The 23,404-nt window shown below is 44.0% G+C and overlaps 1 protein-coding gene across 2 annotated transcripts in view; it reads left to right on the top strand.

Moving 5' to 3' along the window:
- CFAP46 (cilia and flagella associated protein 46) overlaps nucleotides 1-23,404 on the top strand; it is a 231,327-nt gene that overhangs the window by 121,551 nt on the left and 86,372 nt on the right. For both annotated transcript variants that reach the window (XM_073685201.1, XM_073685200.1), the window contains exons 35-41: nucleotides 4,791-4,887; nucleotides 7,462-7,605; nucleotides 9,698-9,898; nucleotides 14,203-14,309; nucleotides 17,417-17,599; nucleotides 20,169-20,301; nucleotides 22,775-22,972. In XM_073685201.1, coding sequence (XP_073541302.1) covers nucleotides 4,791-4,887; nucleotides 7,462-7,605; nucleotides 9,698-9,898; nucleotides 14,203-14,309; nucleotides 17,417-17,599; nucleotides 20,169-20,301; nucleotides 22,775-22,972 — 1,063 coding nt within the window. The remainder of the gene's footprint in view (nucleotides 1-4,790; nucleotides 4,888-7,461; nucleotides 7,606-9,697; nucleotides 9,899-14,202; nucleotides 14,310-17,416; nucleotides 17,600-20,168; nucleotides 20,302-22,774; nucleotides 22,973-23,404) is intronic.

The following is a 23,404-nucleotide window of genomic DNA, read 5'->3' as shown; positions in this document are numbered from 1 at the left end:
ACCTCTTCTCTGAGAGATCCACTGCCAGATACTGACAGCAACTTATCTCTCCTAAAATAAAAAGGTTCTGCCAATTACATTTCTCGGTATGGATCCTTCTCCTGGGGAAGAGGCGGGAGACCCCCATACACATTAGACTGCTGGCCGGTCCTGCCGATATCGACAGGTTCAGCCGACTTTAGACGAATGTGTATGAGGTCCCTGACTGTAACAGGACCCCTCAGATCTGCCCATTTGCTTGTTCTAGTAAATACTTATGTTCCCCATGTCTTGAATTTTCTGGAGCATCTTTTCTTAGAACTTTTCAAAGTTTTTGTCAAAGGAGTGTGTCTCTGCACCTTGCAACTGTCAGATTTTTTAGGGTCACGCCCCCATCTGGTAACACCCAGTTGTCAGTCTGTTTCCACCTTTCTAGGAGGAATAGCAGAGTTCTTAGAAAAGATGCTCCAGAAAATTCAACTCATGGGGACACAAGTATTTGCTACAACAAGCAAATCTGGCGGGTCCACTTTGAGTCAGGGCCCCCATATACACTGGTCTAAAGGTGTCCGAACCCGACTATATGAGTGGTTTCAACCAGCAGTCTAAGGTTAGGATCACACGTCTGTATTCTCATCCAAGAAAATCGGTCTAATTATGCTAAGCACACTCTGGCCGGAGTTTGGCCAGGGTTTTATTCAATTTTCTCAGGTGCGGAGAAGATGTAAAAAAAAATGTCTCCATCTGTCAATCTGAAAATCGAATGTCATCCGAGTGTGGTCCGATTTTTTTTTGACAGACTTATTGACTTGCATGGCCGAGTGCGATCCGATTTACCGATTTACAATCATGCATGCTGCGATTTTTTACCTTGAACAGACTCGTTCTGGTGAAAAAAATCAGACTTGTGCACGGCCCCATAGAATAACATTGGTGCGAGTTCGATCTGATGTTTTGTCGGATTGCACTCGGACAAAAAATACAGTGGGGTGAGCCGGCCCTTATGTGTATGAATTGTGATTTTAACGGGAATACAAGTATTCACTGTAACAGACATATCCTGGGAGATTACAAAGCGTCTTTGTAGGAGGATTAATATCTCACAATGTCATGGATATTGCACAGCACTTACTATACAGACTTATCTGGAGTGGCCACAGGTCCTCTGTAACTATACCTTAATTGCCATTTAATTTAATGGGTTTCCATGTCACACTTATTAACTTCCTAATGTATTACCCCAGGCATCAGAGCCTTATTTCTCATTGGGCTGAGATCTGTAGGAATCTGTCTTCACTGTGCCCTCTGCCTCCAGATTATTACTGTAGAGGATGAGCGTAAGCTCATAGTCTCTTGTGAGATGGATCTCCTGTCCTTGGGGTATTACAGATGTAATACAATGTAATAAGTGTCTCATGTAAAAGGCATCTATTAATATGCATTATATTATAATAAAAGATAGTATAATATACTTATAGGTGAGTATGAATAAGTATTACATTAGTATGTGTATATGCAAGCACGCAAGTCATGAGTCAAAAATATTCGCACTTCAATTAGTCATTCAACCAGTCGGTCCCTCACTGTTAAAGGAAATCTGTCAGCAGGTTTTTGCTACGTAATCTGAGGACGGGTTAAAACACAGATTTCAACAATATGTCACATGTCAGGCTGTGTGCTGTGGTTAACTTACAGTGAATGGTTTATTACCTGGTGATTATCATTGCCTGTACTACAGGAGCGTGTGCATGCTAGGCCGACTCCGCCCCCTCATGTGATAAGCAGCTCACTGTTTATAGACTATGTGCATACAGAGCCTGGTGTGGGCGGGGTTAGCTTCCTCAGCTCTGCTGCATTGCTGAATCTAAAAGCTCTGATTGTGTCAGAACTGCTGCACCCAGTAAACTAAGTGATACATTGTTGGATTCAGGGCCTCGTTGCCTACATTATGCTGCTCTCAGATAAGATAGCAAAAACCTGCTGACAGATTCCCTTTAAGAGCGGAACCATTGCATTGATGTGGATATATAAAGTGCCCTAGTTTCTACACTACCACATTTGGAGTGCTGTCTCTTGCCCTACTACAGGGATGTCAAACTCAAATACACAGAGGGACAAAACTAAAAACTTGGATAAAGTTGCGGGCCAACCTTGATATTTATTAAAATATATGGGCCCCACCTAGTCCTCCATACAGTATAATGGGCCCCCCATATTCCTCCATACAGAATAACAGGCCCCACATAGTCCTCCATACAGTATATTGCACCCCACATAGTCCTTCATACTGTATAATACGCCCCACATAGTCCTCCATACAGTATAACGGACCCTACATAGTCCTCCATACAGTATAATGCGCCCCACATAGTCCTCCATACAGTATAATGCGCCCCACATAGTCCTCCATGCAGTATAATGTGTAACATCCCTGGCGGTGTGCTTGCATGGTGCACCACCTCCCACCATGCAAGACCGCAATCTTACCTGTCAGTCCATGCTACACTCTTTGCTCCTGTACCTGCTGTGTCCATGTCTCTTGTCTGAATGCTTAGGGCGTCGGCGCGGCTTTCTGCTTGTTTCTTATAGCTACTGTGTGCACAGTCCTAATGCGTCCCCAGCCTATTGCTGTGAGTCACTGGATACTTAAACCCCCTCCACCCAGTAGGAGGTGCCTGAGCAACACTTTCACTCAGTTTGTCCTTGCAACTGAGTTGCCAGGTCCTGTCCTGTATCTAGTCTGTTCCCGCCACCCTGGGGGCTGAGTACCCAGGGCCGCTACCTGTATCTATGACTTCTAGTCTGTTTCCGCCACCCTGAGGGCTGAGTTCCCAGGCTCGTTCCTGTATCTTGTTCCCGGTTCAGTTCCTGTCTGAACAGTGTCCTAGCCCGTTACTTGCTTCTCTCTATGTCCATACCTTCCCTTTTCCTGCAGTGTCTGAACCTGCACCTAACTCCAACTCGTTGTCTCTGTACTTCTGTTCGTGAGTTTTGTGTCCACTGGCTACTTCATTGTAAGTACCTTGTGTGTATCTGGTTCTGCTTGTCCCCTTTCCCTGCCTCCGTATCTACCTCCTGTGTTCTAACCATCTTTCTGTATTTTCCAGTCTGTTCCATGTGAACAGAGCCCTGTCCTGTCTGCCTTCACCTTCTGCTCTTGTCTGCTCTGCTTGTTCACCTCTCCGCCGGTTCCGCTCTTCCCGCTTGTTTACCGCACCTGCGGTTCTGTTCTGCTCCGCTTGTTCACCACTCCGGCGGTTCAACTCTGCTTGTTTACCGCACCTGCGGTTCTGTTATGTTCTGCTCTGCTTGTTCACCGCTCCGGCGGTTCCGCTCTGCTCCGCTTGTTTACCGCACCTGCAGTTCTCTTCTGCTCTGCTTGTTCACCGCTCCGGCGGTTCCGCTCCGCTCTGCTTGTTCACCGCACCTGCGGTTTTGCTCCGCTCTGCTTGTTCACCCACCTGCGGTTTTGCTCCTCTCTGCTTATTCACCGCACCTGCGGTTTTGCTCTGCTCTGTTTGTTCACCACACCTGCGGTTTTGCTCCGCTCTGCTTGTTCACCGCACCTGCGGTTTTGCTCCGCTTTGCTTGTTCACCGCACCTGCGGTTTTGCTCCGCTCTGCTTGTTCACCGCTCCTGCGGTTTTACTCTACTAGTCCACCGCACCTGCGGCTCTGTTCCTGTATCCCAGTCTGTACTGGTCCCTATCCAGCCTGCGTTCATACCTGCCAGTATCTGCCTGTCTGCATTCCAGCCGTGCCTGTCAGTACCCGCCTGTCTGCATACCAGCCATGCCTGCCAGTAGCCATCTGCCTTCATACCAGCCGTGCTTGCTAAGTACCCACCTGCCGTCATACCAGCCGTGCCTGCCAGTGCCCACCTGTCTGCATACCAGCTAACCTGCCTGTTCCTGCAATCCCCGGTGTGGGTCAACAACTGTGACCGGGGTCTGACCTGGAGTAGCACCTGGTCCCTCTGCTCGGTTCCTCCGTGGTTCACGGAGTCGACTGAGCCGCCGTGCGACCTTGGTCGGACCAGGTTGATACTTAGTTACAGCCCTCCAGGCACTCCTTGGTTCATGGTCCAGTGGGATCACTAATCACGCTCACGCCAGTCTGTCCGGGCGTGAGCATAACATAATGGACCCCACATAGTCCTTCATACAGTATGATGCGCCCCACATAGTCCTCCATACAGTATAATGGACCCCACATAGTCCTCCAAACAGAATAATGGACCCCACATAGTCATCCTTACAGTATAACGGACCCCACATAGTCCTCCATACAGTATAATGGGCCCCACATAGTCCTCCATACAGAATAACGGACCCCACATAGTCCTCCATACAATATAATGGGCCCCACATAGTCCTCCATACAGTATAATGGGCCCCACATAGTCCTCCATACAGTATAAGGACCCCACATAGTTCTCCATACAGTATAATGGGCCCCACATAGTCCTCCATACAGTATAACGGACCCCACATAGTCCTCCATACAGTATAAGGACCCCACATAGTCCTCCATACAATATAATGGGCCCCACATCATCCTCCATAGAGTATAATAGAGTATCCAGTATGCTGAGCTGATACAGTTGAAAGTCGTTGCTGGCCAAATAAAATCACCCTGTGGGCCAGAGTTTGACATGTGTGCCCTTAGACTATTGTGGGACAACACAGGTAATTATCACTGTAGTTGGGGATGTTTAGTATAAAGCTCTGTTTCTATAAAGGTAAATATACCGTATCTATAATTCTTCCCAATTTTTGTCTTTTGACTTGTATATCTGATGATGCCTTATAGCTGTAGACAAGAAATATCTATGCTCAAAAACGAAAAGCAAGATGACAGTAATGTGACTGGAAGCCGAGTTAACCCTTCAGTGAGCTGTAAACAAAAGGTAAGTGGTCTCATATGCGGCATTTTGCTCAGTTTAACGCCGTAGTGTTGTATGTTTTTGTTTCATGCCACTTAGCCCAAAGTTACAAGAAACAAATAGTCATGCCCAAATCCTTAAGGTTCTGCAGGTTATAGAAATATAAAGAACACTTACTGTACTTTTTTTTTTTGTTATTATTATTATTATTGAGAATTTGATTTTTTTATAAACTTTTGGCAAAAGTTTTTAACAAAAATAGTTCCCCGACCCTGACATCCATAAGAAAATGTTTCCTCACTTTCTATGGTGTGAAAATTCCGTTAAGTTGGCTAATGTTTACAAGAGAACATACAGTATATATGTCTATGTTGAGGGTCTAAGATGTAAAGTTTCTCCTTGTGGTTGGCGTAGGCCATGTAACGCTCCCCTGAAAAATTAAATATTCAAATAGCCTCTTAATAGAGTAAGAGAACTAGAACTCTAGCTAGTAGCGATACTAAAAGTTAATATCGACTTTTTAAAGACCCTCGCCACGTGACCCTAAAGCTCCTTTTGCAGACATGTTTTATGAATGGATTTTTTCCACTCATCAGTGAAAAGCAGGAGAACAGTATGGCTAGGTGGCAGGCCTTTGACAGAGGGTCTCCTCGTGGAGAGCACCAAGTTGGCGTAGGGAGACAAAAAGAGGCAAGAATCCCCCCCAAAAAAACATGCACTGATTTCTTATCTTGCAAGTTTCGTTATTCATTATGTCTAGCTCACATTTCTGACTTGTACTTTACATTTGGAAACATTTTAGTCTAAACACAGGAAATGTCTAAGTTTTATATTATGAAATGTTGAAATGTTTTCTTCACCTGCGTTTCAGTGTCATTCAAACATTTTTGCTTTACAACTTCTACAAAAATTCCAGAATTTATTGAGAAATGGTGACATGAGGCAAATTGGAATTTTGTGTAAATAAAATCCATGACGTGCTTTACCGTCATCTCTATATCTAATTTAGATGTAGACAAGAGTTGCATGTTTTCCTCTTAGACATATCACATAATGCTATCAAAAGGAGACATTAATTATTTAAAAAGGATTTACCGCTTCTGAGAAAAACATAAAAAATGACAGCAGATTAAATTAAAAGACTTTTCTCAAATATATGTCATTAATAAATCAAAGGATTTCCCTCAATATTACAAGGACCCAGGTTGTGCATTCATCTTACCAGAGTGAGCACAAAATTTCTTCACTGAGAGATACTAATGGGAGTTGGAGGGGCTAAATTAACACAACATCTGGATAGTAAATGTAAAATAGGGCTCAGATTTTACAGAATTTGGCCTGTTTTTACTTTTTGTTGGCTCCCTAGTCAATGGAATACAATGGGAGAATCAGATTGCCTATAAATTAGCCATAATCAAAGTACAGATGTAGTATATTAATTCACTGGTGCATCCTAATGGGCAGTGAATCTTCAAAATGCTAATCAGGCAATAATTAACCTTACTTCTTACTAGATGTCTGAACTGTGTACAAAATATTGTTAATTATCAGCCATGTAATAAAATGTCCCTGTTAATTATACAGCTTAGATGAAGTAGGAGGATACAGTTGCTTCTAAAGGTTTAATCATAAACCAGCGAACATGGCTGCTTCTAAACGGTTTTTCTACTTCAGGGAGACATAGCTGCTTCTAAAGGGTTTATTCTGAAAGCGGAGGACATGGCTGCTTGTAAACTTACATGACAAACTCTGGCCCGCAGGGTGGTTTTATTTGAACCAAGACACCAGAACCACCAACCCTATATGGGGCCATTATTCTGTATGGAGAACTATGTGGTGGCCATAATACTGTATGAAGGACTATGTGGGGCCCATAATACTGTATGGAGGACTGTATGGGTCCCATTACACTGTATACTGGTTGGCCCACGACTTTGTCCAAGTTTTTCTTTTTGGCCATCTTTGCGTTTGAATTTGACTTCCCTGTTCTAAGTGGTTGCTCTGCTTCAGGGAGACATAGCTGCTTCTAAAGCAGGGTTCCCCAACTCCAGTCCTCAAGGCCCACCAACAGGTCATGTTTTCAGGATTTCCTTAGTATTGCTCAGGTGATAATTCCACCACCTGTGTAATAGTAAGGAAATCCTGAAAACATGACCTGTTGGTGGGCCTTGAGGACTGGAGTTGGGGAACCCTGTTCTAAAGGGTTTACCTGAGTATCATATTGCATTTAAAAAGAACTCACAGCAGATTGAGAAGAAACTGTGACAGACTTTAACTTTTTAGCCTAGCACAGATCTCCCTTCTGTTTACACAAAATCTCTTACCACACAGTAGTATTTCCCAGTTCCCGAGGCAGGAAGTCTCACACTGCTGTTAAGATCGTGAGAAAGTGGAGAGCCAACCTCCCTCTTTTAAAGGACCAGAACTTTTATTACTAAAGTGAGGACATTTCTTATGTTTCCTTATTAGAAATATTTGAGAAAGGGTTACATTTTGGTTTCCTTTTGCCTCATGAATATTCCCAGACATTGATAGGTCCTTTTCTGTCACTTTATCTTTACAATGTTTCACATAGATCCTGTTGTGTTTTCTCTACAGTTGCTGAACATACACTCAGAAGGAAAAGGATTGAGCGGACTCTCTCTTCCATATCTGTGGCTGGAGAAGGCCGATATACTGATAGATATCGGGTTTTTTCAACCAGCTCGGGTTCTTTTAACACAAGCGTATAAATCTCTCCAGGTGAGACCGAATAACTGAGCCTCTGAAATGCTGTAGATAGAATTACCAAATATGAAAGAAAGAAAGAAAATACAATTTGTCATATTTCGGGATGAAGAAAATGTTATAATTAAATCTGTATGGACTGTAGCAATACATCACAAATTTGCCAATATGGTGTCTAGGGAAGCAAAGTCATTAGAGGGAATCAGTCATTACTACATGGGAGCATAATGGACATAACATACATAATGGAGAATACATACATATTTAAAAAAGTTTCGGGGATAACATTTTTGTCTGGAGTGTGTGATGCTGAGTCACTTCTCGCGGACAAAAAGAACTTCGGCACTCCATACATGAAAATATAAGAAATATTATATCTAGACTAATGTCACTTTGAAAAATGAAGGTTTTTTGCGCATAATTTGGCCAATTTATGTGTGCCCATCAACCACGACAAGGTCACCTTCGTATGATGGGAAACTACGCTACGCTACCACTGGATATGCCACTCTTGGGCTGTAAGCCTGTATGGACAATATGTCTATGCTTGGGCTTTTAACCTACAATGTATGGGCTGGTAGAGCTAGTTAAAACCACCTGTGACTGAATGGGAGGGACACATGGTCAGAAAAAAGGCTGTCAAACTTCTAATAGTGTGAACACGTACCTGCTGCAATGCTCCAGGAGCGGGATCCCAAAAATGATTAATAGAAAAAAGAGAGGGGTCGCTCACTGGTCTATTCGGGTGCTCTGAAGAAAAGAGTAATCTCAATAGCAAAAAGAACTTCGGCACTCCATACATGAAAATATAAGAAATATTATATCTAGACTAATGTCACTTTGAAAAATGAAGGTTTTTTGCGCATAATTTGGCCAATTTATGTGTGCCCATCAACCACGACAAGGTCACCTTCGTATGATGGGAAACTACGCTATGCTACCACTGGATATGCCACTCTTGGGCTGTAAGCCTGTATGGACAATATGTGCTCACTGGTCTATTCGGGTGCTCTGAAGAAAAGCGTAATCTCAATAGCAAAAAGAACTTCGGAGCGACCCCTCTCTTTTTTCTATTAATCATTTTTGGGATCCCGCTCCTGGAGCATTGCAGCAGGTACGTGTTCACACTATTAGAAGTTTGACAGCCTTTTTTCTGACCATGTGTCCCTCCCATTCAGTCACAGGTGGTTTTAACTAGCTCTACCAGCCCATACATTGTAGGTTAAAAGCCCAAGCAGAGACATATTGTCCATACAGGCTTACAGCCCAAGAGTGGCATATCCAGTGGTAGCATAGCGTAGTTTCCCATCATACGAAGGTGACCTTGTCGTGGTTGATGGGCACACATAAATTGGCCAAATTATGCGCAAAAAACCTTCATTTTTCAAAGTGACATTAGTCTAGATATAATATTTCTTATATTTTCATGTATGGAGTGCCGAAGTTCTTTTTGCTATTGAGATTACTCTTTTCTTCAGAGCACCCGAATAGACCAGTGAGCGACCCCTCTCTTTTTTCTACTTCTCGCGGACAAGCCATGAGTCAGGATAGTCAAGGAGTCTGAGGTCAAGAGCCAGGAGGGTACTTCATAAACAGAGAGAAGAGACAAAAGCATAGTCAGGTAACGGTCCGAAGTCTGAAGACCAGGAGGATAGCGGATCAGAGCAAAGGGGCTAGGCAAAACGGATGGTCCAAGGTCAGGCAGGAAAAAGATCCAAAAGCAGAACACAAGGCACAGAGAGACAAACCACACAGAGCTGAATCTGCGTCTGGCAGAGATCTGGGACTGACAGCCCAGCTGTGTAGCTGGGCAATCACCTGGGACAGGGCACACCTGAAGGCAGCCCAGAACCTCCCAGTCTCAGATTGGCCGGCCAAGCTGTCAATCAAAACACTGACAGCTCAACATGCCCCTGCCCCGGATTGGACGGCTGAGCTGTCCGTAACTGCATCCCAGACACATTGAGGGGTGAAATCGTGAGTTCTTCTTTTAATAAAAAATCAGCATATGTATTTAGGAATCACCCTGCAAGTCCCCTCTCCATAAAATAGTTCTTCTTTTATTTGATTCATCGTTTTGTGTCCTCCTATTTTACCTTCTTCACAGGATATTGGTGATGAGCACTACTTACTAAAGTGCATCTACCTGTTATCAGTGTTGGCCGTGGGTGAGAAGAATTATGGGCAAGCAAAGTCCTTGCTACTGGAAGTCAAAGATCTACAAAGAGATGCCGAAATGTGGTGTAAAACCACCATGATGCTGACTGAGGCAGTTCTAGGTGCAAGAAATGAAGGTGGGGAAAAGAAGGTAAGACTTCAAGATGGCATCAGACATCATTGGGTACTCATATTAGTAATGGAGCGATCTTGGATTTTTGTTGGGAGGAGACGCAAAGGTTGCACTCTCCATTGTAGTCTATGAAACAGCCAAGTGTTTCCATAACTGCCCATAGACTATAAGGGAGCGTACCTACAAGTTTCTCATAGTTTTGCCATACGATCCATTGTTTTTGGGCCAGGGACACATGACCCTTGTTATTGGAATAGCCCATGTAATAAAGTGTAACATACCTGGCGGCGTCCTTGCATGGTGGTCCATCTCCCACTGTGCAAGAGGGCGCACTTGATCTCCTGTCCAGAATGTCTCTCTGGCTTCCCTCCATGCTGTCTGTTTGTGTCTGTTTCTGCTGCTTAAGGGCGGCGCCCGATCACTTCCTGCCTTTTGTACCTGCTGTGGGTCACACCCCTTGTGCGTCCTCAGCCTATTGCTGTCTGTCACTTGGTATATAGCTCAGCAGCTCCCTTCTATCCCTGCCTGAGCATAGTGTTTCCTTCAGTGTGTGCTTGCACTCTGAAGGTGCCAGGTCCCGTTCTTTGTTTCCTTGTCTGCCTTTCCTGGAGGCTGTATTTCCAGGCTTGTCTGAACTGAGTCCTGTATGTCTTCTGCTTTGCGGTATCAGCTCCCGTGTCTGTCCTGTCTGAACACGCTCCTAGCCTGTTCCTCCTGCCTTCTAGGGGCCGATTACCTAGACCCGCTCCTGTATCTTGTCTGTCCTGTCTGAACACGCTCCTAGCCTGTTCGTCCCGCCTCTCTGGGGGCAGTATTCCCAGACCCGCTCCTGTATCCCGCTGCAGTGTCGGTCTCCTCCGTACACTCAGTTCCAGTCTGAACTCTCTCCTATCCTTTACCTGTTTTTGCCTCTATGTCCGTTCCCTTCCTTTTTCTGCAGAGTCTGAACTCGTACCTAACTCCTGCCAGTTGTCTCTGTACTCCCGTTTGTGAGTTTGTGGTCCACTCGCTACTTCACTGTAAGTACCCTGTGGGTGTCTGGCTCTGCCTTTCCCTTCCTGTCTGTTCCGTGTGTACAGAGCCCTGTCCTCCCTGCTCAGCCTTGTCTGCACTCTAGCCGTGCTTGCCTGTACCCCTTTGCCTGTATTGTTCCTGTGTCCCGGTGTGTACTGGGTCCTATCCCGCCTGTGTTCCTACCTGCTAGTGCCTCCCTGTCTGCACTCTAGCTGTGCTTGCCTTTACCCCCCTGCCTGCATACCCGCCTGCCTGCATACCAGTCGTGCCTGCCTATACCCACCAGTCTGTGTGCCAGCCTGTTCCTGTATTCCCCTGTGTGGGTCAACAGCCGTGTCCGGGGTCTGTCCTGGAGTAGCACCTGGTCCCTCTGCTCGGTTCCTCCTTGGTGCACTGGCGTCGTATGCCGTCGTGCGACCCTGGTCGGATCGGGTGAATACTTAGTCACGCCCCTCCAGGCATTCACTCTCCGGCACGGTCCAGTGGAATCACTACCAATCACACGCACACGCCGCTTAGCCCGGGCGTGTGCATAACATAAAGTCATGCTAGGGAGATCTATTAAGATAGGTGATGATGGACAATGTCAGGTCTTTACTTTCCCCTGACACCTGCCCTCGGTGGAAAGGGTGGACACCTCCCTACACATCGGCTTGTCGGCGGGTCCCACAGATATCGTCAGGTTAGGCCAATATTCAATTAATGTGCGTTAAATATTCCCATGTCTCAGCAGCAATATATGCATCGGTATTTACCACTGCCAATATTGTCATGAAGCCGCACATTTCACCAGCTGGATTGCAGAGGTTGAAATGCACCGTGACTGCTGCAGAATATAAACGTCCTGCAGACTCCTGTCATTTTACGTTGCCAATATTTTTCGCAGGGTACATGAGATTTCTCAGAATATCAGCCACATGGATGGAACTGTAAAACTCAGTTGATTTGTGCAACGTGGGAACACGCTAACTTATTCAGCCTTTTTACATAAGGATTTTCAGACAGCCGGCGGTCCATTTTTCTGACACCATTCAGACTGAAAGTGTCGAGCGCCTCCAATTTTCCTTTTTTATTTATTTTGCAGAGTTCTTTGTGGACTTTCTGCTCAAATGTAGGACCAGAGTCACTAAACATTGATGTAGAAACTTTGTGTGTGCAATATTTTGGGAACATTTAAGACTGTGTGCCCACGGTGAGTTTTTGACACTGTGTATTTTTGCTGCGTCAAAAACGCAGCGTCTCACATTTCCAGCAAAGTGGATGGGATTTATAGAGATTTCCCGCCCACTGTGCTTTTTTATTTTACTCAGCATAAACTGACCTGCGGGTGCGAGTTTCAAATCCGCAAAACGACATTTTCTCTTGCGGGTACGCTGAGTTTTATGTGCAGATTTTTCCTGTAGACTGGCACTAGATGCGAAAAGTCCGTAGGTTAAAAAATCCATGTAATCCACACATGACTGTATCAAGTGCCAGGAAGTATGTAAAACAAAGCAGCTTTATTTAAAACAAGTAGAGACAAAATGTACAGCTTCCAAAACACGATAAAATGCATGTAAAAAACTGCAAGTAACCTACTTTAATAAATACCGTATTTTTCGGACTATAAAACACACCAGACCATAAGACGCACCTAGGTTTTAGAGGAGGAAAATAGAAAAAAAATTGAAGCAAAAAATGTGGTCATGATGAACTGTTATAGGGGAGGGGGTCTGCTGCTAACACTGGTATAGGGGTAATGCTCCCCAATTCTGTTAATATTCTCCATCTTAGTATATATGGCCCTTCCTTCTTGGTATACATGGCCCTCATCACCATCCTGGTATGCATGGCACCCCAATCCACCATCCCGGTATGCATGGCACCCCCTGATCCCCATCCTGGTATGCATGGCACGCCTCATCCCCATCCCGGTAGGCATGGCACCCCTCATCCCCATCCTGGTATGCATGGCACCCCTCATCCCCATCCTGGTATGCATAGCACCCCTCATCCCCATCCTGGTATGCATGGCACCCCTCATCCCCATCCTGGTATGCATGGCACCCCTCATCCCCATCCTGGTATGCATGGCACCCCTCATCCCCATCCTGGTATGCATGGCACCCCTCATCCCCATCCTGGTATGCATGGCACCCCTCATCCCCATCCTGGTATGCATAGCACTCTTCATCTCTCATCCCTCTTCCTGGTATGCATGGCCATCCTGATCCCTCTTCCTGGTATGTATGGCCATCCTGATCCCTCTTCCTGGTATGCATGGCCATCCTGATCCCTCTTCGTGGTATGCATGGCCATCCTGATCCCTCTTCGTGGTATGCATGGCCATCCTGATCCCTCTTCCTGGTATGCATGGCCATCCTGATCCCTCTTCCTGGTATGCATGGCCATCCTGATCCCTCTTCCTGGTATGCATGGCCATCCTGATCCCTCTTCCTGGTATGCATGGCCATCCTGATCCCTCTTCGTGGTATGCATGACCATCCTGATCCCTCTTCCTGGTATGCATGGCCATCCTGATCCCTCTTCCTGGTATGCATGGCCATCCTGATCCCTCTTCCTGGTATGCATGGCCATCCTGATCCCTCTTCCTGGTATGCATGGCCATCCTGATCCCTTTTCCTGGTATGTATGGTCACCCTTACCCCTCTTCCTGGTATGTATGATCCCCTCATCCCCTGCTGCACACAAAAAAAATAAAACAATAGTTCTACTCACCTTTCTTCCCTCTGTTCCAGCGCTGTGTACTCCTCTGCAGCCAGCACTGATCTCAGCGTGAGCCTCGCATGGCGATGACGCCATGCGCTCTGACACAGAGATACTGTGCCGGCAGAGTCACTGCTCCCCACACCTGGACTGTGTGCGTGGGGAGCAGTGACCATTGATTCTCTAATAGCCGACACGCTGTACCACTGCGCGGCTCCTGCAGCAGCCTGCGGTCAGCTTACCCGATTATTAAAGTTGATGAATATTCACCACTCCCATGGGTATACATTTGGACTTTGAGAAGCACCCCCACACTTTTCTCCAAAATTTTGGAGAAAAAAAGTGCGTCTTATAGTCCGAAAAATACGGTAGGTGCAGAAACACTGTAGAAAACCTGCAACATCAAAAACTCCCCGAAAGCTCATAGTGGGAAAGTAGCCTTAATGGGACTTTTAGTTCGACATTTGTAACAATTTTTGCAGGTCTTTTTTCTTGTGCTCAGATTAGTTTTATAACATTATTAGAGCAGAGAACTTATTTTAAAGTACCGTATTTTGTTGCAGCAGAATTAATTTACTTGCTATTTCTGTTTTTGTTTTCAGGCCTTAAAGCTTTTGGAGACCACTATAGATGTCTTTAAAGCGATGATGCAAAAAGAAACGAACAGAGAACCTGAATATTGGTGTCTTATAGCGAAGTTAAATGCCAGGTAGGTCCTAAACACTGCCCCTATTCTGAGTTGTCAGCTTGTAACGCTACATTGCTGTATATACAGTATATTCAGAACTTGACTCCCTACAGATGAGACAGATTCTTTTTTTTTGTATTTGTGCTTTCTCGATCCCACAATACTTTATTGGTACATACAGTATGACATGATTGGGTTGTGTTGCATCCTCCACATGAGGACAGATCTTACAATACAAGTGCACGATCGAGTGAGGACAGATCTAACAATACGAGTGCATGATCGAGTGAGGACAGATCTGACAATACGAGTGCATGATCGAGTGAGGACAGATCTGACAATACGAGTGCATGATCGAGTGAGGACAGATCTAACAATACGAGTGCATGATCGAATAAGGACAGATCTGACAATACGAGTGCATGATCGAGTGAGGACAGATCTGACAATACGAGTGCATGATCGAGTGAGGACAGATCTGACAATACGAGTGCATGATCGAGTGAGGACAGATCTGACAATACGAGTGCACGATCGAGTGAGGACAGATCTGACAATACGAGTGCATGATCGAGTGAGGACAGATCTGACAATACGAGTGCATGATCGAGTGAGGACAGATCTGCCAATACGAGTGCATGATCGAGTGAGGACAGATCTAACAATACGAGTGCATGATCGAATAAGGACAGATCTGACAATACGAGTGCATGATCGAGTGAGGACAGATCTAACAATACGAGTGCATGATCGAGTGAGGACAGATCTGACAATACGAGTGCATGATCGAGTGAGGACAGATCTGCCAATACGAGTGCACGATCGAGTGAGGACAGATCTGACAATACGAGTGCACGATCGAGTGAGGACAGATCTGACAATACGAGTGCATGATCGAGTGAGGACAGATCTGACAATACGAGTGCATGATCGAGTGAGGACAGATCTGACAATACGAGTGCATGATCGAGTGAGGACAGATCTGCCAATACGAGTGCACGATCGAGTGAGGACAGATCTGACAATACGAGTGCACGATCGAGTGAGGACAGATCTGACAATACGAGTGCATGATCGAGTGAGGACAGATCTGACAATACGAATGCATGATCACCTTGAGGTTGAATTGTCATCAGTAGGCACAGAAGAAAATTGAAAATACTGAGGTTGTCATGACATTGTTACAAGCTTTTCAAACATGTCTCTGTTAAAATTGTCTGATTCATCCTTTGAGAAATAAAGAAGTTTGAAATCAGTGTCTGTTATATGTAAAGAACTTACCAGGAGTCATGGGGGCGGGGCTGCAGTGGAAAAGAGTCATGGAGCCATGTCTCTTTTCACAGTCATTTCTCCTTGGTTGACACCCCCCTTTGGATGGGATTTCAAAAAAGCTAGCATTAATTCCAAATGCCCACTAAGGATGCACTGATTTACAGCTTCAGCCTTTTTATAGAAGGAGCTCAACCCCAGCAACTTGATTGTCACATGTCAATTATCAAACTCAAAGGAGGAGGTTAATGAAGGAGAAAGAAGCATGTCAAGAGCTATCTGTCATGCGTCTGGGTTCGAACCCTTGAGCCTGTGCTTTGTGGTCAACATCTCTGTCCTCCAAGCCACAGCATATGCATCTTTTCTCTAGGTGTTTAGTTTCTGTTATACTTGCTTCAGTCTTTTAAGGGTAACAGGTGTTTTCATTTACTCATTTGTCTGCCTTATCACTTTTCGGATGTGGCTTTATATACTTTCCATCTGCTGGTATCAGGGCTGTAGAGTTGGAGTCATAGAGCCGGAGTCGGTGTCCATTTTGGTGGAGTCGGAATTGGATTCGGTATAAAATGGACCGATTCCATCTCCTAAAATATATAATAAATTGGGTACAGTAGTTCAATGCAGTTTGTGGGAAATATTTTTTTCATAAGAATTTGGGAAACTTATGAAATGTCCCTATAAATGTCTGTCCTATTCCTGATCTAAGGGTCTAGACTTTTAGCTGAGCTGAATCTGTGCTACAGTAAATTTATCACTTAAACGTGAGCCATGTATGAGGGAGTCTCGGAGTCGGAGTTGGAGTCGGTGTCATGGAAATTGAGAAGTCGGTGGTTTGGCTTACTGACTCCAGAGCCCTGACTGGTATTACCTGCTAGTGACAGTCTTATTTGGATGCCCAGTCATACTGCAGTTTTAGCCAGTCAGTGAAAGACCAGCAAGGGTTTATCTCCCTGCTGTTTATGTTCTTTACTCTGCACCTATCTTCTGTTTCTTTTTAAGAAATAGGCGGCATATACTCTAACAGTACGTACTTAATGCTTTATTTTTGTATCTTGTGGTTTGTTTTACTCACTCTGGGATCTCTTTCTATTTCGGCACACTTTGCCTTCTGTAGGTAATTTGCACCCTGCTCCTGCCCTGCTGTTCTTTAGGAGTAGCGTGGAGTGCTCGATGGCCTTTCAGGCAGCATAGGTTTGAGTTGTGGCCCATATTCTAGTTTGTGGGTAGGGCTATCTCAGCTCATGCAGGAACCACTTGGTACTGCGGAGTCAGGAACTCTAGTCTGTACAGGAATCGGCAGGGTCAGTTGCAGTTTTTAGTGTGTTACCTATATTCCTGAGTGAGTTGCTACACGATCGTGCGTGACTCTTTACTACTCCAGCACCACCCATATGGCTCTTAGTATGCCCTTTAAATAAGCACCCGGTTATATACAGTACGACTTCTGTTTCTGCCAAAATGTGAAGCAGATGCCCCATGGGCGTTTGATACCTTCAGTAGGTTTCCATTTTTACTGGAAGGCTTCTTTCTTTAGCTTCCAAATTCTATGCCGCTTTTCCCTATTCTTCCATCCCATTTTCTTTCTTTAGACCCGGAAGCTTCTTTGACCTCATCCCAATGATGTTTATAGCCAAAAATAAGTCTATAGGGCTCAGTTTTCATTTTTGTTTTTACTTTGTTAATGCCCATTTGATTAATTAATTAGTCTTATAACAGTTTAATTTTGATGTCTCTTGACAATAGAAAAATAAAAGTAAAATAATTTAAAAAACTATTTGTGAAAAATTAGATTTTTTTTCCACATTTGACAGGTGATTTTTAGTTATAGTGAAATCTTTTAAATCTTTATTTACTTTTAGGAAATTTACTATTCTTTTAAAAAATGCCCAGGATTTGATGTATAAAGGTGGGGCACCATCGCAGGTAATTGTGGCCTTGCTGGATATGTGTGACAAGATGAGTCAATCTGAAGCCGATCTCCTCCGCCATGGGCACAAGGAGTACAGAGCCAAATTTATGATGAAACATGCCAATATTCTCAGGTATTCTGTTTTCCCTTAAATTGGCCACAACTGCAATACCAGACACTACCCATGAACTAGGGTGGTGCTATTTCTGAAAGCAGACTTTGTTTTCTAATCTCATATAAGCTCATTAAAAAAAAGAGAATCCAAAGTTATTGCATGACTTTACAAGGACTATTAGTGCAGGGGGGTTGAATGGTAGAGCCATAAAGGCAAAGTGTGACCATTAAGGACCCTGTGCACATCAGATAAAAGTCGTTATCGCTCTTTAATTTAGAAATTTCCAAATTTTTCCCAACAGAGTATTTTTTTAAATCAGTCTCCTGATACTTTTTATCGGCGGGAAGATAAAGTGCTGTGCAGCTGCGCTCTCACAGAGAACAATGGATCACTTGGTCAAACTGAGTGCTCCTGTATATGGAGGAGTCGAGAGAGATGGCGGTCAGCTTAAATGGGTTCTCCAAGAATGCAATAGAATGGCTCTCATCACGTAATTAAAATACAATGATAAATTGATATTTGAATCCCATGAAGAATAACAAAAGTCACCTCGGAGTGGTGTGACTTCTATAGAAGCTGGTGATGAAATACAGTGGAGATAAGAAGTATTTGATACACTGACGATTTTGCAAGTTTTCCCACCTACATAGAATGGAGAGGTCTGTAATTTTTATCGTAGATACACTTCACCTGTGAGAGACAGAATCTAAAAATAAAACAAAGAGATCACATTGTATGATTTTTAAATAATTAAATTGCATTTTATTGCATGAAATAAGTATTTGATCACCTACCAACCAGCAAGAATTCTGGCTCTCACAGACCTGTTAGTTTTTCTTTAAGAAGCCCTCCTACTCTGCACTCATTACCTTTATTAATTGTACCTGTTTGAACTAGTTACCTGTATGGTGAGAAGGAAACATCTCTTGGGACAATTATTAGAAAATGGAAGAAACAAAAAATAACTATCAATCTTCCTCGGTCTGGGGCTCCATGCAAGATCTCGCCCATGGGGTAAGGATGATTCTGAACGAGGTCAGGAATCAGCTCTGAACTACACGGGAGGACCTGTTCAATGACCTGAAGCGAGCTGGGACCACAGTCTCAAACATTACTGTTAGTAACAAACTGCGTCGTCATGGATTAAAATCCTGCAAGGTCTCCCTACTCACTATAACACATGTCTAGGCTTGTTTGAAGTTTGCCAATGACCATCTTGATGATTCAGAGGAGGCATAGGAGAAGGTCATGTGGTCAGAGTAGGCCAAAATAGAACTTTTTGGTATCAAGTCCACTCGCTGTGTTTGGAGGAAGAAGAAGGATGAGTACAACCCCAAGAACACCATCCCAACCGTGAAGCATGATGGGGGAAACATCATACTTTGGGGGTACTTTTCTGCAAAGGACGGGACGACTGCACCGTATTGAAGGGAGGGTGGATGGGGTCATGTATCGCAAGATTTTGGACAACAACCTCCTTCCCTCAGTACGAACATTGAAGATGGGGGGTGGCTGGGTCTTCCAGCATGACAATGACCCAAAACACACAGCCAGGGCAACTAAGGAGTGGCTCCGTAAGAAGCATTTCAAGGTCCTGGAGTGGCCTAGCCAGTCTCCAGACCTGAACCCAATAGAAAATCTTTGGAGGGAGCCAAAACTCAATGTTGCCCAGCGACAGCCCCGAAACCTGAAAGATCTGGAGAAGATCTGTATGGAGGAGGGGGCCAAAATCCCTGCTGCAGTTTGTGCAAACTTGGTCAAGAACTACAGGAAACGTCTGACCTCTGTAATGGCAAACAAAGATTCTGTACCAAATATTAAGTTCTGTTTTTCTATTGTATCAATTACTTATTTCATACATTAAAATGCAAATTAATTATGTAAAAATCATAGTATGTGATTTTATAGATTTTAGTTTAAGATGTCTCTCAGAATTGAAGTATACCTACGATAAAAATTACAGACCTCTCCATTCTTTGTAGGTGGGAAAACTTGCAAAATCAGCAGTGTACTTAATTTCCCCACTGTACGTTACTCCTTATCGATGAGTTTGTGCCTGAGTAGGGTTCTATCTGTAATATTAGGTAGATAAAAACTCAGCACCTCAATAGGATGAAGGGAAACAAAGAAAATATTTATTCATGCAATTCAATAAATCCAGAATATTAATGTTTCGGCCCTGAATCCGGACCTTCATCAGAATGGTGCGGATTGCTGGGGTGTCGCGCTGTGGTAGGTGAGACCATAGAAGCAGTCACCACTCTTATTTTATATCGTCATGTCATTGACCTATCCTCTGATTATATAGGGGGTCAGTCTTCATGATTTATTATTAGAATTGATGTTATGAATTAATTTATTATATTTTTTGTTCTATTCCCAGCACTAGTTTTCTTCTAGTTACAGCCGTAGATAGATCTGCATTTTCCTGACTAGTTTGGTAAAGCTAATGACCGAGCTGTGGAAGGTCTATACATATGTAGGAGATGCTACAATACTGGAAATGGTTTATTCATCTCCCTCATACATTCATGAATTCTGTTTCTTTTATTTTGTCTTTCTCATTCTTTTCATCATCCCTTGTCAGGATCCTGGCCAGCATTGTAGAAGACGCGAAACAGAAACACAGATACTATCTGGATGCATACGTTATGTCCGAGCAAGCCATCGCTACAGTGGAGCAAATATTGTGCAACATCCAAAGCTCTGCTGTCCTTGAGGTCGGTAGCAAAGTAAACCTATTTTGGTATTTTTATTAAATGGTTATGCATAAAAATAGGAGATAACTTGTTTTGTGTTTTTTTTTGCTCTGGACTTTGCTGACTACAGCAGTGACATGACTATAGTGCATGTGCTCATCACTGGACTCACTGGCTGCCAATGTAGATGGCTCGAACTGCTAAGCTCAGTGATTGGCTGCAGCGGTCACACAGTAAGGGCACAGTCAGGTGTCTGTATTACTCATGCGAGGATTGCATTGCAATCCTCGGACTGGCCGTTGGACCTTCTGACCTGAGCGTGACAGCTGCATAGAAATATAGGCTGTCACGCTCAGGTCAGGAAAGCTGACGGCCAGTCCCAGGATTGCGATGTGATCCCCGCACGAGTAATACGGCCGTCTGACTGCGACCTAATAGTCTTGTAGACATTTCAACAAAGACCGGACCAGTAGTGGACTTTGGGAGTGTGAATAACAACTGAAGTTAATATTTTAGCTAAGTAGAAACCAATAACTTATACCCGTAAAAACCCTTTAATGTTAGTCGGGGTCCAAATTGGGTCCTCATACATCAATCGCTGCCTGCCGCCAGTAAAATTCAAATCTCCTTCATTGATTTTATAGGCACAGCGCCGTTATAATGACAATGGCTGTGCCTGGTGCTGCACCTCAGTCCTATTAACTTTAGTGGGTGAAAGCTGTAATACCAGTCACACGCTGCCTCAAAATCATCAGACCCTGATAGTAGTAGGTTTATATTCCTGAAGTACTCCTTTAACTGCTGCACAGTTAACTGGATGGGGTCATCTTGAGGTAGCCAGAACGCTTGTCTTTCCCCTTCACAGCATTCATAGCAGTAAGATGAACCCTCCAAGATATGAGAAATAGCAGATAAAGGATAGCGGATCAGAGCAAAGAGATTAAACAAACGTATAGTAAGAATGAGGTCCAAGGTCAGGCAACAAAAAAGCCCACAGGCAAAGCTCAAGGCACAGAGAGACAAACCACACAGAGCTGAATCTACATCTGGCAGAGATCTGGGACTGACAGCCCAGCTAAGTAGCTGGGCAATCACATAGGACAGGGAACACCTGAAGGAAGCCCAGCACCTCCCAGTACTCTCAGATTGGATCGCCGAGCTGTCAATCAAAACGCTGACAGCTCATCACGGCCCTGCACCAGTCTGGATGACTGAGCTGTCAGAAACTACATCCCAGACACACTGAGGGGTGGAATTGTGGCATCCTCAGGATAGAAAATAAAAGCCCTGCTTGGCTTGAGATCCAGACAAAGCAAACAAAGGTATCAAGCTATTTGGATATAAAGCGTCGCCAATTTATCATTACAGTTTAAAAGGTTCCAGGTACATTAAAAATATTGCATCATGGCAAAAACCGACGCATTTCGGACATAAAACTGTCCTTAGACATGGTATGAATACAGTGATACAGACAAGATTTAAATAGAGAAACCAGCTAAAGCAAAGCACAAATGATCGGGTGAAAACGAAAACCAGGAAGAATATGAAACTGTTGAATGAAACATGAAAAAAGCATCACCTGAGTGCATCTCTGTTTAAATCTTATCTGTAGCACCGTATTCATACCATGACTAAGGACAGTTCTAAGTCCGAAACGCATTGGTTTTTGCCTTAATGCAACATTTTTAATGTACCTGGAATCTTTTAAGCTCTACTAATAAATTGATGACATCTCAACGACTGGATACCTTTGCTGTGGTGGACAGGGATAGTCTAAGCTCATGAATATCAAGGACTGTATAGCAGGAGCTTATTTCCTAGAAGAGTAGCAGAGATGCAGCCGATAAAATAATTTATCAAAACTACAGCAAGCAGCTTAGTAAGTTACACATAGCTGGAATCGGTGTCTTAGTGCCTACGTCTCAAATTGGGAAGAATAAACCTGGTGACGATCTCTGTCTTCCGTCGCTAGTACTTTCAATTTCTGATCAAAGGTGGTCCAACTAGGAGGACCACCACCAATTTGGTTGAGCGCTGCAGCCTCTTCTCAGTATTCCCTGCAGAGAGGTGCTCATAACTATCTGTTGTGCTTTCCAAAATCAGTGATTTCCAGGAGTTTTCAGATGTTTTCTAGGAGCCTTAGCAACTTATATGACAGCCTGGAAGGTGTCCCCTTTCTCCGGGAGCCTCCCAGACATTGCATTTCCCTTTTATTATATCATTCAGAACAATTAATGACCAGAGCGGAGATTAGTCAGAGATGGAGCGCTGTACGAGCCAGTCCTAAGGCTTCAGATCCCATTTGAAATAATTCTTTACTACAAGCGGTAATAAGATTTAATTAACCATCACACACATCCGTGCCATTCGTTTCATGTACCATCCTAAATATTTTAAGCTTTTTTTTTTTCTTCCCCTTTTTCATTTCTGGAAACATTAATCCTTCTTTAGACTTCGTGGGATACACAGCATCATAATTTAATTTGCTTTGCAGGCAGGGGGTATTAGTTTACCAGTCCAGACGAAACTTGTAAAAATGAAGCTTGAATTTGCTGAACTGTCATTGGAAATCATCCAGCTCGTCATCGCGGAGGAGGAAGAGAAATTGGAAGAGGAAAAACGCAAAGGAGAACTCCGTGTCATCGTGGAGGAATTTGTGAGAGCGACCCCTGATTATAACTCTGTTGAGCAGGTACTTATATTCGTCTATCATCCATACATTTGCATTCAGGATCTACTGAACATGATTAATTTAAAGGGGTGTAATGGCAACATTATTATTTAAAGGGCACCATGTCAGGGTATGGATAATGTATGGAATAACTTTTTTTGGAGTCAAGTCTACTTTTTGCTGTACTTCTACGGCTTTGCAGAAGAGTATATACTGTAAGTTATCTTCAAATGATAGGGTATAACTGATCGTTGGGGGTCCAGACGCCATCGATTCAAGAACGGGGCTCTGCAGAGGAGTACCAAGATGGCACAGCGCAGTTGCCTTGTGGGGGGGGGACCGATGGATGCTCAAATGGACACCCACAGCATTTCAAAAGTGATGAATTCTAACTCCAGCGTCTGGTTTTAGAGGCAGGCGTCGGCTGTATAATGCAGCTGGCACACACCATGT

Source organism: Phyllobates terribilis, unplaced genomic scaffold (genome assembly GCF_046119375.1).
Source record: "Phyllobates terribilis strain yellow unplaced genomic scaffold, ASM4611937v1 Scaffold_5__5_contigs__length_657084704, whole genome shotgun sequence".
Lineage (NCBI taxonomy): Eukaryota > Metazoa > Chordata > Amphibia > Anura > Dendrobatidae > Phyllobates > Phyllobates terribilis.
Note: the sequence above shows the minus strand (reverse complement) of the source record. Positions and strands in the feature narration are given on the sequence as shown.